Source organism: Prosopis cineraria, unplaced genomic scaffold (assembly GCF_029017545.1).
Source record: "Prosopis cineraria cultivar Desert tree isolate PC_DT_omini unplaced genomic scaffold, ASM2901754v1 PC798, whole genome shotgun sequence".
In the NCBI taxonomy this organism is placed as follows: Eukaryota; Viridiplantae; Streptophyta; class Magnoliopsida; order Fabales; family Fabaceae; genus Prosopis; species Prosopis cineraria.
Genome location: NW_026556123.1, coordinates 3,001 through 18,585, shown reverse-complemented (window position 1 = coordinate 18,585; position 15,585 = coordinate 3,001). Strand labels below are relative to the sequence as shown.

Genomic DNA, 15,585 nt, shown 5'->3' with positions numbered 1-15,585 from the left:
TAATTTTGAATTGGCATGATAATTTTATGAATAATAATTTAAACAATTTTTTGCAAATTAAATCATATAAATAAACAAATAAAAACTGAATGGTGAATGTATGAATTAATGAAATATTTATAAGTTATCCATGTCAACATTAATTTCTAAAAATAATTTTTTACACAACACCAATTTTTTTTTATAGATGATAACAATATTATCTTAAATTGTAGAAATCACTTCCTTTAATTCCTAAATTTTTTCTCCCATAATTTTATACATTATCATAACTTTTCAACTTCTTCACCACCTAAAATATATAATTTCAGCATGCACATTAGATTTTTTATCAAATCTTTTTAAATATTAAACAAGTATTATATATAAAATTAAATGAGTTATTTTAATTCTTATTTTTCCGCATTTCTCTCCCACTCTCCTATCATCATAACTTCCCATAATTTTTTATTTTTAATTTTAAAATTTTAATTACATAAATATACGATCACATTAAGTAGTTATAAAGTACACGGGATTTTCTTTCAATCCTAATATCATTCAATTGCTCCATTCCCTCATCAAGACAAGCAAAATCACAAAACTCTCATTATCTCTGGTTTCTTCCTTCGTCACCAATGCCCTCTCACCCCTTGTATCATCTTTTATGATTATTTTTTATTCCTAATCAATGGTATGATGAGGGTATTATGTGCTTGTAGATATCAAAAGAGCAATTCAATTTTTGATATATTTCATATTCATAATAGATATCAGGTAATTGCACATAAGCATGCATTTTGTAATTTTTTTTACTGAATTTTCCTCCATTATTCTAAATATGTCTTTCATAAACAATAGAAGTGAAAAAACTTAATATGCTCTATTTTTGTGAAGTTATGATTTCATAGAATTTAATTTTTAGTTTTTAAAATAGTTATTGTAAATTGTGTGATGATTTGTTAATTATTTTACAACTCCGTAGGTATATTAAAATTGAACGAAATATATATATATATATATATTGATATGGTTCTTCACATCAACACAAAATAATTTTTCTTTCACTCTTCATATATCTTCTTGACTCTTGGGCATCTCTTTATAAATCTTTTTTTGAAAAGCATATTCATAATAATTTACTCATAGTGATCCAAATTTCTTAATTTCAAATGATATTTTAATGATCTATGTTTAATTTAAATTTTTATTTGAATTATAAATGTCAAATGAATTAATCAAATTTTAAATTTTAAAATTATATATAATTTGTATTTGAAGATAATGACTTAACCATTAAATTTGTGTTTTGATCTTGATGATATTTTATATTGTAATATCTCAGTGACAAGATTTGAAAATATTGATGTTTGTGTTGAAAATTAAATTTTTAATATATATTAATGTTTATTTGTTGATATTTATAAATCATAAAAATTATATTACTTTAAAAAATTTTCTACCCTCACATGATTTAATAGAAAAGATGGAACCATACAATTTTTATATTTACTTTATAATCATAATTTTTCATGGATTATATGTGAGAAAAACATTACAAACTATCTAATTATTAGATAAACCTACAAATAATAAAGAAAAAAAATACAAAATCACAATATTAGCACAATAAAAATAATAAAGTATATTGTGGTTTATAAAGAAGATACTTCAACAATTGTGGAGTATTAGATTTGATTAACTATGGTAGTTTTCTTACTAAAGTGAAAACAAAACAAAGTAAAGAAAATTGGTAGATGGGTTGAAGAAAAGAGGCGAAAGGTATAGAGAGAAAGACCACCATGATTTTGAACATTTGATTAATTTTTATTTTTATAATTCTACGCTCATCTTATTAGTTAATATTATAATTCATTTTATGTAAACTTTTTTCATTTGTATTGATTAACATTTTAAAATAAAATTATTTTAAATTACAAAAATATACTGTGCATTGCATAGGTACTATACTAGTTTTTCTTTAAAAATTTAAAAACTATCGAAACACTCACACACAATGTTTATTGTTTTTTTTAATTTAAGATTTAATATTATATGTCAAATTTGGCAATAAAAAAAATTATATGACAAAATTTATCATAATGCTGTCGTGACTTAGGCCACTCATGGGATCATAATCAACATACCCTCAAGTATTTCCTTATCTTGTAACTCTTAATCTGAATTCTAAAGAGGTTGTTGTTATTGTTGGGGTGGCGGTGATTGTTGTTTGTTTTTTTTTTGAAAAAAAAATAATTAAAAGACATATATTGAATTATTGATCTCTGTAGTAGAGTGAAGTGGATACCTTCGAGCCTCCCCACTGTGTTGTTGTCCCTAGCAGTTGAAAGATAAGGTCTCTCGGGCTCTCGCCCTTTTCCTTGGTCAGAGCTTAACCCTAATAATTTCAATCGGAAATCCTGCTTTTCACTGTTCATCCTTTTTCATGATAAGGTCTAATATCTAATTTGCCTCAGATGCTTTGTTTTTCTATTTCTCAGAAGATAGAGAATAGTCATGGCGGTGACGTCCATGAGTTTCAACATAGCAAGCGCATTTAAAGGCCTTTCCTTGGCTTCAAGCTCTTCGTCATTCTTCTTCAAAGGTGATTGCGGGACCATCAATGTGGTTCCCAAGCCATTGGTCTCGTTCCCCCATAAATTCCCATTAACAATTCAGAACGCGCACAAGAAAGGAGCTGGAAGCACAAAGAATGGCCGTGATTCCAGAGGACAGAGGCTTGGAGTCAAAATTTTTGGTGACCAAGTCGCGAAGCCCGGTTCAATCATTGTTCGGCAGCGTGGAACCAAGGTACCAATTGCATACCGTTATTATTTTTGTCTCCTCGTTTTTAAAGGCTTGAATTTTCATGCAAGCAACCGATGAATGCTTAGTAGCTTTCTCTTGTATTTTGCAACAACTAAATGAGGTTGGCTTTGGGCACTCCTCAATTTTTTCACACTTGTTAACTTCTAATAATGTTTGATTTTGCAGCCAAGGTGCTATTGGATTGTAAGAAGAAATGAATAAATAGTCTTTTGGAACAGTAATTAAAGTATTCTTAACTCCATAGCATACTGAATAAATAGTCTTTTGGAACCCTCAATGTGAAAAAAGGTCTTGCTGCTGGTTAACATGGTGCTATTCTTAAAACTTATGTGGCACACAGAATTAAAGAACTTGCTCACGCTAGTCATTTGAAAAATTCAAGTATATTGCTATTGAGAGAGTAATGTGGGTGTCAAAGCTGCAGCTTAAGCTCAGCCAATGCATATTGCTTAGCCTTTGATAACTGCCACACGCTGCTTTTTCAGGCATACTCAGCTGTGTTTGTATCGCCTTTGTGTTATTTTGTAAATTCTGATTATGTTTTTTCCGGCAATATCAAGTTTCATGCAGGAAAAAATGTGGGACTGGGCAAAGACTATACGATCTTTTCCTTGATCGATGGAGTCGTCAAGTTTGAGAAATTTGGGCCAGACAGGAAAAAGGTTAATTAAGGCTCTTAGGTCTTCTCTGCATTAAAATCCAAGAAAGCAGACTAATTTGTTATTAAACACACACACGCACACACAAAATTGCAGGTAAGTGTTTACCCGCGAGACGTACAGCCTGAGAATCCCAACAGCTATAGAGCACGGAAGAGGGAGTACTTCAGGATGAGGCGTGAGCGCAAGAAAGCTAGAGAAGAAGCAGCAATAGTTCAATCCCAGCTGGTGCTTGCTTCTGCAGATGAAGCTGCAATTAATAATCCAATGTGTTGATTTTTCTCATCCCCCCCCCCTTTATTGTTCATGTATCCGTTAAGTTTCTACAGGTATATTGAAATTTTATTCGAGAGATAAAGGTTAAGAGTGGTTCTTTTGCTTTTGAGTAATGAGATCTCGTTCATCTTGAAATAACAAGTCTCTGACACTCCACCTTATCAAGTATCACAGCTCAAGTTGTCCATATTTTATTCTTATTATCCTCTAAGGTTTACATTTTTCTTCGTGATATACTGCATACTTCCATGGCCATCTTCCCGGAAAGCTCATTGTTCGAATACTCAGTGTTCTTTATATCAGCAAGTGATACTTCCTTTGTCATCGTCGTCTTTTTTTATTCTGTTCTCTTCAGGTTGTTTCAATTGGCATTATTCTGAAAATCTATGACGGGTCTATAACTTCTTTCAGATTCCCTTCATGGACTCATTTCCAATACGCTCATCCAATTCAGTCATGTGCCCTCCCATGGACTATATTGCAGCTCTCATATTGGGAATAATGAATAATTTTATCCCTCCATTGCATAACAATTCAAGCCGGGATCACAGATGATGCTTCTTGCTCTACAAAGCACTCATCCAGGGGCATTTTAGTCCGTTGTAGTGTTTGAGAGCCGAAAAGCATTCTACTCAGGATCCTGGTACATATGCTCAGCTGGTTGTGGAGACGGCTGTCATTGAAGTAATCTCCCCTGCTGAGATGGCAAAATCGCTTGTCCAATTTATTGTTAAGTATGCAGCCAACATTGACTCGGTCCAACAATAGTCTCCATGGTGGTTCAAAGACGTAGGGCCAAGCTAAGTAAGCATCTCCTCGGGGAAGCACAGATTCCTTACGTGCAAGATCAGCTCTTTCAGTTACTTCTAACCTCATTTCACGAAATGGTCATTCATGCTAACGACTACTTGTTAATTCAAGCATATGCTCTTCTGGATAAGCTACCTCCTGATTTCCACTTTCAGTCGTACATAAATAAACTCCATTTTTATTTTATAGATGACAATGGCTCTTTGTATTCTGTTAGGAAGCATTTACATGGAACTTAATGATCGTGCCTTGGTATATGCTTGGAAGGACATGGGTTTCCGGCTCCAGTAATTTATTCCAAGTGCTCTTTAGGATTCCTTATAATCATCAGTAATGTGGTTGCCCCACTACTTCTACTTCACAATTCTTTTTTGGCGAAACTAAGTGTATCATTCTTTCAAAAGAGTCTGCATCTATACAGTACAAAAAATAGCTTTCCTTTGATCATTCAATGCCTTCGAAAGGTGGAGGTAGATCCATCTAAACTAGAACCTAACTAAGCAATTCTTCCCTATTTGATATTTCTTCAATAACCTTTCCCAAATAATGAAGTAGAGGAGTCCCTCGTTAGCATCAGCTGCGATGTTGAGAATAATATCCATGTCGTTGATGTACAAAAATTGTTAACTCCATGAGAAGGCTTCTGATGTTTATGCCTACGTTATCCTGGTGGCTTGCGCCTGTTTGTGGTCAATACTCTAATGTTGGTAGTCAAATCAATTTCATGAAAGCACTTAATCATGAACAATGATGAACTCGTGCAGGTCAATCTCGCATGATATATCCAGTGCCTGAATATTGAGTCAGACAAATGTTTAGCAAATTGGGGAGAACATTGTAAGCCAGTCAATAAAGGAGGCTTGGGACTTAAGCCTATCAACTATGTGAATCAAGCTATACTTCCAAAGCAAGTCTGAGGGCTCGCTTCTTGTTGATACCTTGAAGATCAAACATGTTAATGGTTCTGACGATAATCTTATTCATCATCAGTTTCTCTGTCATTGGACGAAATTGTTTGTGAGTTGGAAGTTGCTCCTCAATTCTGATCCATCTTCAGTTAATCAGTTGCTGATCTGACGGGTGTCTGAAAAGAAAGAACAAAAATCTTGTCTGCTTCTTTCTCCTTTCTGCGGGATGAGTATCTTGTTAAGCTGAGATAAAAACAAGAATGACGCAGATAAAAACAAGAATGACGAGCTTGATTTGCTTTTTGCACAGAATCATTGGAGCAGAGGTAGACAATATCATTTCTGGAAAATGAATCTGCCGCCTAAAAATTTAATGTTGCTCTGGAGGCCTTCGCACCTTGCCAAACCTGCCTCTGAGATGTTGAAGTTGCATCATCAGGATAATGATATGCTTTGTGCTTTTGGTGGTGATACAGATGAAACAATTGATCATGTCTTTCTTTATTGTAATTTTGAAGGGCTGTTGGTTCGTGTTTAGTATCTGGAAAGCTTGGAACTTAATACAACAACAACAACAACAACAACAAGCCTTTATCCCACTAGGTGGGGTCGGCTACATGGATTGCAAGACGCCATTGTGCTCTATCATTTATTAAGCTTTTAGAAATATTATTAATTAAGAGATCACGTTCAACAACTTCCAAGAGTGTTCTCTTAGGCCTTCCTCTACCTCTCTTAATCGGACTCAAAGTTATATGTTCCACTCTTCTCACTGGTGCCTCCCTTGGTCTTCTTTGTACATGCCCAAACCATCTCAACCGATTTTCTACCATTTTTTCCTCAATAGGTGCCACCCTCACTTTTTCACGTATGTGCTCATTTCGAATTTTATCTTTACGTGTATGTCCGCACATCCATCGTAACATTCTCATCTCTGCTACTCCAACTTTATGCTCTTGCTGTCCCGTTAGAGCCCAGCATTCACTACTATATAACATTGCCGGTCTGATAGCAGTACGATAAAACTTTCCTTTAAGTTTATTAGGCACCTTACGGTCACAAATAACTCCTTTAGCTTTTCTCCAATTAAACCACCCAGCTTGAATTCTATGTGAAATATCTCCACTGATTTCGCCATCATTTTGGATAATGGCTCCCAAATATCTAAACTTTTCCACTTGAGGTATAATTTGATCTCCCAATTTTACTTCCAAATTATTTTCGAATAGTCCTTTATCAAATTTACAATATAAATATTCCGTCTTACTTCTACTCAGACGAAAACCTTTCGACTCCAATGTCCTCCTCCATAACTCAAGTTTGCAATTAACCTCTTCTCTTGTCTCTGCTATAAGAACTATATCATCCGCGAAGAGCATACATTTCGGGATTTCCTCTTGAATATGTTCCGTCAAAACATTTAAAATCAAGTTGAACAAATAAGGACTCAGAGATGATCCCTGATGTAGCCCAATCTTTATAGGAAAATCCTTTGTTTGACCACTAGGAGTTCTTATACTAGTTTTTACCCCCTCATACATATCTTGTATGGCTTTAATATAAGCAATCCGTACTCCCTTTTTTTCCAACGCTTTCCAAAGCACTTCTCTTGGTATACGGTCATAAGCTTTTTCCAAATCAATAAAAACCATGTGTAGATCTTTATCTTTACAACGATACTTTTCCATTAATCCCCTTAGTAGATAAATCGCCTCTGTAGTTGATCTACCTGGCATAAAACCAAATTGATTCTCAGAAATACTTGTCTCCAATCTCAACCTATGCTCAATTACTTTCTCCCACAATTTCATTGTGTGGCTCATGAGTTTAATCCCTCTATAGTTAGTACAATTCTGAATATCTCCTTTATTTTTATAAATAGGAATTAATGTACTTCACTGGTAAACTCATTAAGCTTGGAACTTAATGGTGTTAAAATATCACTGGTAAACTCTCTCGCTCACCCCCACTATAATTTTCTAGATTAATGAAAAGGCAGTCAATGGCTGTAGAGATCAAGAAAACAATGGAGACTTTAGCTGAAGCAATGCAAAGGCTATGCAAATAAGAAAAATCCAGAAAGTCGGAGATGTATCGATAACTGACCTACTAGCAATATAAGTAGTTGAAGTTAGATGATGTGGTGTGTGGTAGAACGTGAGTTGCTGTTTTGTTTTTGGGGGGGTGGGGGGAGCAGAGTGGAGTGACGTAGACAGAGTAGGGTGTGAAATAAGAGTGTCAGGAAGGAGGAAAGAGAGTGTGAGAATTGAAGAAAAATCATGAGGTTTTTTTATAATATTGTAGCTTGAGTGAAAAATAAAAGTGTATTTTCAGTTAAGTTCCTCTCTTCATCCTCAAATCCCAACAAATGGCCCAAAGAAGCAAAAAGATTGAACTTACAGCAATCAAGTTCAGGAGGTTATTAATGCCCTTCATCAGGTTTTGGCCTTTTGGATTCTTCCTATTGGAAAATCAATTTTTTTATGTATTGCTGTTAGAAGTTAAAAGTTCCCACAAGGTGAACCCTTACCAACTAAACGACGCTAATAATGCTCCTCTTATTTTACATTTGTCATCGAGTTCCTTTATCTTTCTTTTTCGGCATGTATGTTGCAAATGTATCCTTTTAATATAATTTATGTTAATAATTAAATGTCCACGTTATGTGTGATGCTTCAAAAGCAAATCGTATAACTGTCTTTGTTATCATGTTAAAAATAAAATAACAATATTTGTGTGTTTGTATCAGAGTCCAATGTCAACTTAGCTACTTTAAAAATAGAATTCAATCAAATTCAATTGTATTGACGACATATATGAATATATGATACAATATCAAATACAAAGTGGTGGGCTGCGTGATATATTTCAAATAAAAAAATATATTAATTTAAATAAAATATTGATGGCTTAGAAAATACTTGATGCTAGTGCAAAATAAATGAAATAGCTCAAATATCATTTCGCGCGCGCACGCACACACAATTTACGTTTTACTTGCAACTTCTATTGCATTATTCTCTAGCACCTCTATCATTTGCCAGTGTTTGCACCTGAAACAGCAGTCCTAAAATATGGTAGAGGCTAGAGAAAAGTGCAACCGAAAATTCAAACTATAATTTTTTTTTTTAAATGTGTGGGTATGTGTGTGGGGTTCATATACGATTCTACTCTTTAAAGAGGGTGGGATCTGAGTGCACAATTAGCGCCTCCTACTAGGAGCTCATGAAAATGCTCACATCTTTGCTGGACGAAAGCCTATGTGTTATAATCACCGAATGCAATCTTACCAGGAAATATATATATATATATATATATATCATCTAATGCATCCAGTAATTAAACAGTCCGAACACATGGCTCTTTGATATGGGGCTTAAATTAACTCTCTTAAAATAATAATATTAATCTGTCATATCAAAAGAGTTTGGAACTAAATTTCTACCACATTAAAAAGAAGGGGCTCTTGTTCTTGTAGAAGGACTTGTGAAAGCAGTGAATTTGTTGGCTAAAAAATACTTCCTCTAATTTTATTTATAAGGCATGATTTATAAAGTTTATTTGGTTTTATAAGTTATGATGTTTCTTTTTAAATAATATTTAAAAAATATTTTAAAAATTATTTTTAATGAGATAAAAATCATATAATATATGATATTTTTAAATTTATTATATAGGGATATATTTAAAAATTTATATATATATATATATATTTTTTTTTTGCATTGATAATAGTGAAGTTGATAAAAATGATTTATAAAAAAAAAACGGAATGAGTATTCTGAATGGGACTCATTTTAATAATGGAGGCGCAGTCCTCATCCCTTTCACTTCCTTGTAAAGAAAATGACGTCCCTCCATTTTTTTAAAATGTTTATAATTCTTTAAAAAAAAATAAAGAACCAGAGATAAAAAAAAGGGCTAAGGTTATCTTAATCTTATCACTAACACTACGGCCTCATGTTCACACATTATTATTTATTTGTATCTATCAGAGATTGAAAACGACCTCTAATCAAAACCCTTCCCTCATTGGTTCTGGCCTTTGACGAAATCGCACCTTGTGGTCCCCATGCCATTTAATTTCCCATTTGTTGAAAACGTGTCTCTTGCCACATTAGATTTTTTTTCCCTCCTCAAAACAAAATTACATTTATACATTCATCTTGAAAAATTAATTTTTTTTACAAGCTTTCAAAAAAAATTATTCCTTACCAACAGAGACTGCACCTTGTTCAAATTGACCAACAATCAGGCTTGAGTTTTTTTTAAAAAAAAAATTCAGCTTGACTTAATATACTTGAGTTCGACCAGATTATCCATAATTAGAAACACAATGGGGGAAAATCCCATGAACATTACTCTAAAGATAAGGAAAATCGAAATCTTAAACTATAAGAAATTGGTTTCTTCCTTCCTGTCATGAATTGGAAGTTGACCTAACTTTTTTGGGTTCCACCAAGATGAGCAAGTGCCGAGTTGAGAAATGATTAATATTTATTGAAGATTGGATTTTATTCTCAAGATTGGACACGACATTTCTATTTATAATAACCACTCAAACTCTATATAACCACAACCACTCTCGTTCCTGTTTCGGTTCCCACGTGAATCAAATTTTTCTATGGTTCATGCCAAACCAATTTTCTGACACAGACACCTCTTGTCCCCCATTCTGTTTTGATAAATACCTAAATGAAGTTTTATTATTGTTTCCGTGTATCGAAGTCTAGGACTGTTCAGTTCAATATTATACTTACATGCAAATGCAATGCGAGTTCATTATTTTGTTTTTTTCTTTTTTAACTCGTTGAAATACGATTCATGTATGGCGAGACATTGTTGGTTTTATGCACTTTGTATCACATTTGGCATACAATATGCTGGTCCAGTTTTCTTTTATCATGTTACAGTCTTGAAGTGTTCATCTTTTGAAGTATTTCTTGTTACTTGTTTTCTTATCTTTAGCTGTTGCCATCCACCCAATGACAAAATTGATGAATTGGACATCAAAATCAAAGCAAATCAACTTTTTGAAAAGTTTAAATCTTTGGTGGAAATTAATTTGCTTCCATCATTCCTTTCAACCTGATTCATCCCAAAAAAAAAAATGACCGTAACATGAACATGAAGACTGAGAGTGGCATGATTCAGATCAAGAAAATTTTTTAAATAAATGCAATCAGTGAATTCGGCAGTTCACTCTCTTTCACTAAGAACTAAAAGAGATAGAATCAAAAAACAGAACAAAATTGATATATTAAAAAAAAAGGCCTAAACCGGGATTTAATTCCATTAAGACAATAATTTGTGAAATAGTTACACAGCGAACAATATGTCGTATGTTGTACAGTCGGAAGCTTATATCCCGACTAGTTCTTGACTGATACTGTAATTTTAGCACAGTTTGATACTTAAGAATGTCAGAACTATAAATTTTGATCAAAGGAAGAACACAAAAGCACCTCCTTTTTGCAGCAATTTTTAAATTACAACAAATTGTTCTCTCCAAAATAAGTACCATTACTTAAGGTAGGAGGTCACTATGCTTGCTTGGCTGATAGAATATTAGAACCAGCAGAGGTAGTTGCAGAGAAATTAGCAACATCCTCGGATTTCTTGCTTAGGTTATATGGTGCTGCTGCATTCATCACCCTGCATACACCGAGAAATGCCTTGGATTATATGAATTATCATTCCAAACGCAACAACGCTGGCAAAGCAAAGTTATGGCTCAAGATGTAGTAAGTATGTGTAACCCAAAACGAAGGTAAAATGTCCTCAGAAGGATAACACTTCCAGAGAAAAGAATTATGACATGTGGGGAAATTTTTAGGGAATGGATAATGTAATGTTAAAGTTGTAAAAGATGTTCGCTTGTCAACAACCAATCGAACAGCTAAGAAACCTGGGTTTTATACTTCGGGGAGGAAAAGCAGCAAACAAGACATCTTAATTTCACAGTTTTAATGGGCATTCAACCAGATTTTACAGTTTTAAGGAGCACACATGTTCCAGAGCCAAGGAAATTAAACCATTCGCTTAAGAAAGCATAAATCGCATGGTTATTACAGCTAAAAGTCTAACCTTTCTTTGCGCTTCTCCAAAAACCGTGCCAATGATGCTTTACGAGCCTGTGGCACAGCTGCATAAAAGATTGCATATCAGTTTCACCATGCAAAGTCTCCTGACATTTGAATTGATTGTAGTACAAGAAACATAACATCACAAGAAGTAATAACAGAATCATACCAGAAGGCAACATAGCAGTTGCATTAACTACTTTTGGAGGCTCCACTTTGCTAACAAGAGTGGTGGGAACTCCAGTTGTTTTAACTGCCAGAAGCTCATCAGTGCTACTTGAGCCACTCCTTGACTGTGTGCCTGTATGTGAAGACACAGATAGAGGACTGGAAAGACCAGGGCAAGGTGATGTATTTATAGGATGACTCACAGGAACACCTTCGCCTGAAGTCAGCTTCGAGTTTGGTGCCTGAACGTTCAGCTGTGCCTTGTTTGAAGTCACAGGTAACCCATTCGCAGCCAACAACATGATAGCTTGTGCCTAGAAAAAGCACAGCCAAATTTAAGTTCATCGTTAAGGTATGTACTGTATATGCATGTCCATGTGTGTATTTATTCTTTCATTTATGTCAAAAACCACCTCAACTCAAAAGGTTAAACTGTCAAGCAAAGGTCAAACTCTTTTAACACTCACTTGGATCATAGAGGATTATTTAAGTGAAAACTCCTGAATGGCTTTTTTATAATCACAATTTAAAATGTGTTTTTAGGAGGGATAGACGGGGATAAATAATATATACGTATATACATGTGAGAGAGAGAGAGAGAGAGAGAGAGAGAGAGACCTTCTCAGGGGAGATATCATCAAAAACATTCACAGTACCAGCATAGAAAATGGTGAGTTGACTGGGTGGAGCAGATGGCTTCAAACTGTCATTTTAGAATGACATCAGTTAGAGAATAGAGACATAAAAGGGAAACAATACACTCACAAAGATAATTTCTCTAAATTACCATGATTCAGTCATAGCTGCAACAGAACCGATTTCAGTGGGGACTAAATGAGGCAAAGTAACAGGCATACCCCCTAGCAGCTGTTGCTTTACATCATTACCAACCATATGCTGACCCACTGTGGTGAAATGGTTCTTCAAGAAAGAGTATCCCATGGAAACAGAAATTGCTTGATTGGGAGCTGAAAACATCTTCACATCTTGAGAACGATTCAGCAAATGCACATCATTTGGTACAGGATACGGAGTCAGGGAAAAGTGAATACCACCTTGCCCATCGTGATTGAAAGGTTTCTAAATAGTAAGAACAAAGAATCAAAACAGGAGAAAGACATCAGCTGATAAACTTGCGGAAGATAATATCCTGCTGATGAACTCAATTTATATTGAAAGCATGTTGGAAAATGGGACACAGGACTTTGCAGAAAAGGCAATTGTATTGTTAAGATCAGATCCCAAGGTTTTGCTCAAAACATCAGATAGAACAGTACACAATAAAGTCTTAGTGGGAAGCTTCTCCTAGGAAACTAGAATTGACTTCAATCTAAAATATCAATTATAAAACACAGGTCATTAATATACGTGCAGAACAACGTTGTAACGATTGAGCAGCCTTAGAAGGTCCTAATGCACGGATAAGGAAAAGAGGAAGGGTGCTTCCAAACCTGGATTTCAGCAGCAGAGCGCTTTTGAGCAGCATCAAATGCATCCGGATTTGAGATAGCCATAAATCCAGCATATGTGAGGGGATCAGACCCCATCTTCTTGGTCTTGTCATCTTGAGAAACCTTAAAAGACATCAAATGTGGGAGAGCAGAGACTTTGTTCGAGAAGGGCCATTGTGCAACCGAACTCTTATTAAAGCCTATATATACACACAAAGTAGCCGACATAAGCTAGATTAAACTTCATGCCTGATTTCTTTGCTCAATAAACCATTGCATAAAAGCGGAACAGAGTGAGAAGGGAAAAGAATGAATGGTAAAGTTTCACAATTCCACCGTCTGTCCATATCTATAAGCGTATGTGTTTACGTGCGTCCCTATTTGTAATACTCAAATCAACAAAATTGCAAGAACAACATAATAAATCTTTTTTATAGCTGCTAATTCTGCACAGACACAACTTCAAAAAAGGAGCCACAAGTTGCCTGTTGAATTTTTTCCGCGCCAGTGAAATCTCCAACCACATGAACCGCTAGAAAGTAGCTACAGTATCAAAGTCAAAAGACAGAATCGGGAAAAATCAAGTATAATTAAGCAAATTCAGAACTGGTTTGATTATTAAATTTCCCATCTCAGTTCAGCTAGCCGTGCAGCCTAAAAGGATAGCATCGACAAAGACAAAAATCGAAAGGTGACCCCGACGTAATTCAGAAATTTAGGCTCCAAAAGCACAAAGCATCCCAAATTTGCAAAAGCATCTGAAGAAGTAGAAAACGACGGAAGATGAACAGCTGAATTTGGAGGAGAACATGCCTGAATCTTTGCATCCATCATTTGTAATCTCCTCCTTCACCATAGCTAAAGGTTCTTTTGAGCTTAAACCCATGAAATCTCTCTCCATTTCAGAGCAGAGAGCAGAACCAAACGGGGCCCAACCTCCAGTTTTTACCCAGAACCGACTTAGTTTTCTACCGGCGAGAGGGAAGCAAGCCTTCTTCCTCCGTCACGCACAGGAACCAGCGAGGGAGAAGAGAAGAGCAAAAGAAAAAGCTTCCAACGAAAGAGAAGGGTGGGGGGTAGCAATACAGAACTCAATCTGATACTAGTTTAGAAGGTGGTTCATGAAATCTTGACCGTTAAGTATTTATTTATAAAAGTGAAGAGAGCCTGGGTTATCAAAGGTGGCTGGTTTACCGGTAAACTGGAAGAGAGACGGGATGGTCCGGTAAAGGAGCACGTGCGCGACCCCATTGATTCACATGTCGGTGATAACGCCATTTTGCGTCGACCGTCACTCCTCCCTCGTGAGCCGTGACACTGGTGAAAATTCAAGCACGTGTGTACGACGCGTGAGTGCTCCTCCGTTGCCTCGTGAATTAATTTATGTTTGCGCCTGTGGTTTTGGGACCCCCATAGGCCAATGTGTGCAGATGTCTCCTAAATTTCCTCATAGTTGTACATTTTTATCTAATATTAAAAAAAAACTCATAACATGCTTAGAATTATATCCCTTTCAATCTTATTTATAAATTATTTTTAACATATTTCATTAAAATTAAAAATAATTTTAAATTTTATTTAATTTTGTTTAAAATTTTATTAAGTATTTAATTTTACACTATTAAATATATATATTTTAAAATAAAATATTCCAATATTTGCTAATACAGTGGCAAAAGAAGAAAAGATAGATATAAAAATTATAGATCTGCCATGCAAATATCACTCAAACGAATATTCTCCCTCCATGAAAAAAAAAAAGACTATGGGACCGGGGAAGCATTTGTATCTAATATGTAAATATGAGTAAGTTAAAATCTTTTCATTTTCATTTTATTTAGATCGAAAATAGATTTCTTTCGATTCTAATATTGGGGAAAGTACAATTAGTACTGTATAATGAAATTAATGATAAATAAGAATTTTGAATTTTTGATATTACTCAGGAAGTATCATAAATTAAAAAAATGTTTATTATTTATATTTAGATGATAAGTTGTGGTTGTAAAGTTTATGAATTATGATATAAACTGTAAGCATTGGTATACTTGAATTGTCTAAATTATGATTTTACGGGTTGAGCTGTGAATTTTATGAATTATATGCTTTCTATTTAAAAAATAAAAAATATATAAGAACTTTAGCACTGGATAAGAGTGTATAAAATAAGAGATAAAATATGGCTTCGTGTAAAATTATTGGATAGGAGAAGTAAGAAAAAGATGAATGAATAAATTTTAAAAGAATGAAATATCTCTCAAAATGAAAATAAGAAAGGGTGTTTGGGGCAACTTTTGAAATTGTAGCAATGTTTCCACGCGGCACTTCAACATAGAATCACCGAGTACTCATTTCAATTAAATTAATTAATTTTTAAATATTTTAATATCATATTTATTAATATAAAAATTATAAAAAAAAT

General features: G+C 34.3%; 2 protein-coding genes across 3 annotated transcripts; one reads left to right on the top strand and one right to left on the bottom strand.

Annotated features, from left to right (window-relative positions):
- The first annotated feature begins 2,233 nt into the window (after positions 1–2,233).
- LOC129298403 (50S ribosomal protein L27, chloroplastic-like) lies at positions 2,234–3,930 on the top strand. Of its 2 annotated transcripts, none has more exons than XM_054936808.1 (4): positions 2,234–2,363; positions 2,481–2,790; positions 3,369–3,470; positions 3,564–3,930. In XM_054936808.1, the coding sequence occupies exons 2-4, from the start codon at positions 2,497–2,499 to the stop codon at positions 3,741–3,743; spliced, it is 576 nt and encodes a 191-aa protein (XP_054792783.1). In that variant the 5' UTR covers positions 2,234–2,363; positions 2,481–2,496; the 3' UTR covers positions 3,744–3,930. The 2 variants fall into 2 exon arrangements, with proteins under 2 accessions (XP_054792783.1, XP_054792784.1); XM_054936809.1 differs by having other exon boundaries at positions 2,244–2,363; positions 2,457–2,790.
- Positions 3,931–10,721: 6,791 nt separating this feature from the next.
- LOC129298401 (protein TIFY 6B-like) lies at positions 10,722–14,292 on the bottom strand. Its single transcript, XM_054936805.1, has 7 exons — positions 13,977–14,292; positions 13,164–13,363; positions 12,500–12,792; positions 12,331–12,415; positions 11,714–12,026; positions 11,549–11,606; positions 10,722–11,116 (listed from the first exon to the last, which is right to left on the bottom strand). Exons 1-7 carry the CDS (start codon positions 14,062–14,064, stop codon positions 11,005–11,007), a joined length of 1,149 nt encoding a protein of 382 aa, XP_054792780.1. The 5' UTR covers positions 14,065–14,292; the 3' UTR covers positions 10,722–11,004.
- Positions 14,293–15,585: the final 1,293 nt, after the last annotated feature.

Bases quoted from the DNA above. Each gene is read 5' to 3' on its own strand.
- LOC129298403 (XM_054936808.1), top strand. From the start codon at position 2,497: ATGGCGGTGACGTCCATGAGTTTCAACATAGCAAGCGCATTTAAAGGC. The intron at 2,791-3,368 runs GTACCAATTGCA...GGCAATATCAAG, and splicing joins TTCGGCAGCGTGGAACCAAG to TTTCATGCAGGAAAAAATGT. The intron at 3,471-3,563 runs GTTAATTAAGGC...ACAAAATTGCAG, and splicing joins TTGGGCCAGACAGGAAAAAG to GTAAGTGTTTACCCGCGAGA.
- LOC129298401 (XM_054936805.1), bottom strand. From the start codon at position 14,064: ATGGAGAGAGATTTCATGGGTTTAAGCTCAAAAGAACCTTTAGCTATG. The intron at 13,364-13,976 runs GCATGTTCTCCT...GTGTATATATAG, and splicing joins TGATGGATGCAAAGATTCAG to GCTTTAATAAGAGTTCGGTT. The intron at 12,793-13,163 runs GTTTGGAAGCAC...CTTACTATTTAG, and splicing joins GCTCTGCTGCTGAAATCCAG to AAACCTTTCAATCACGATGG.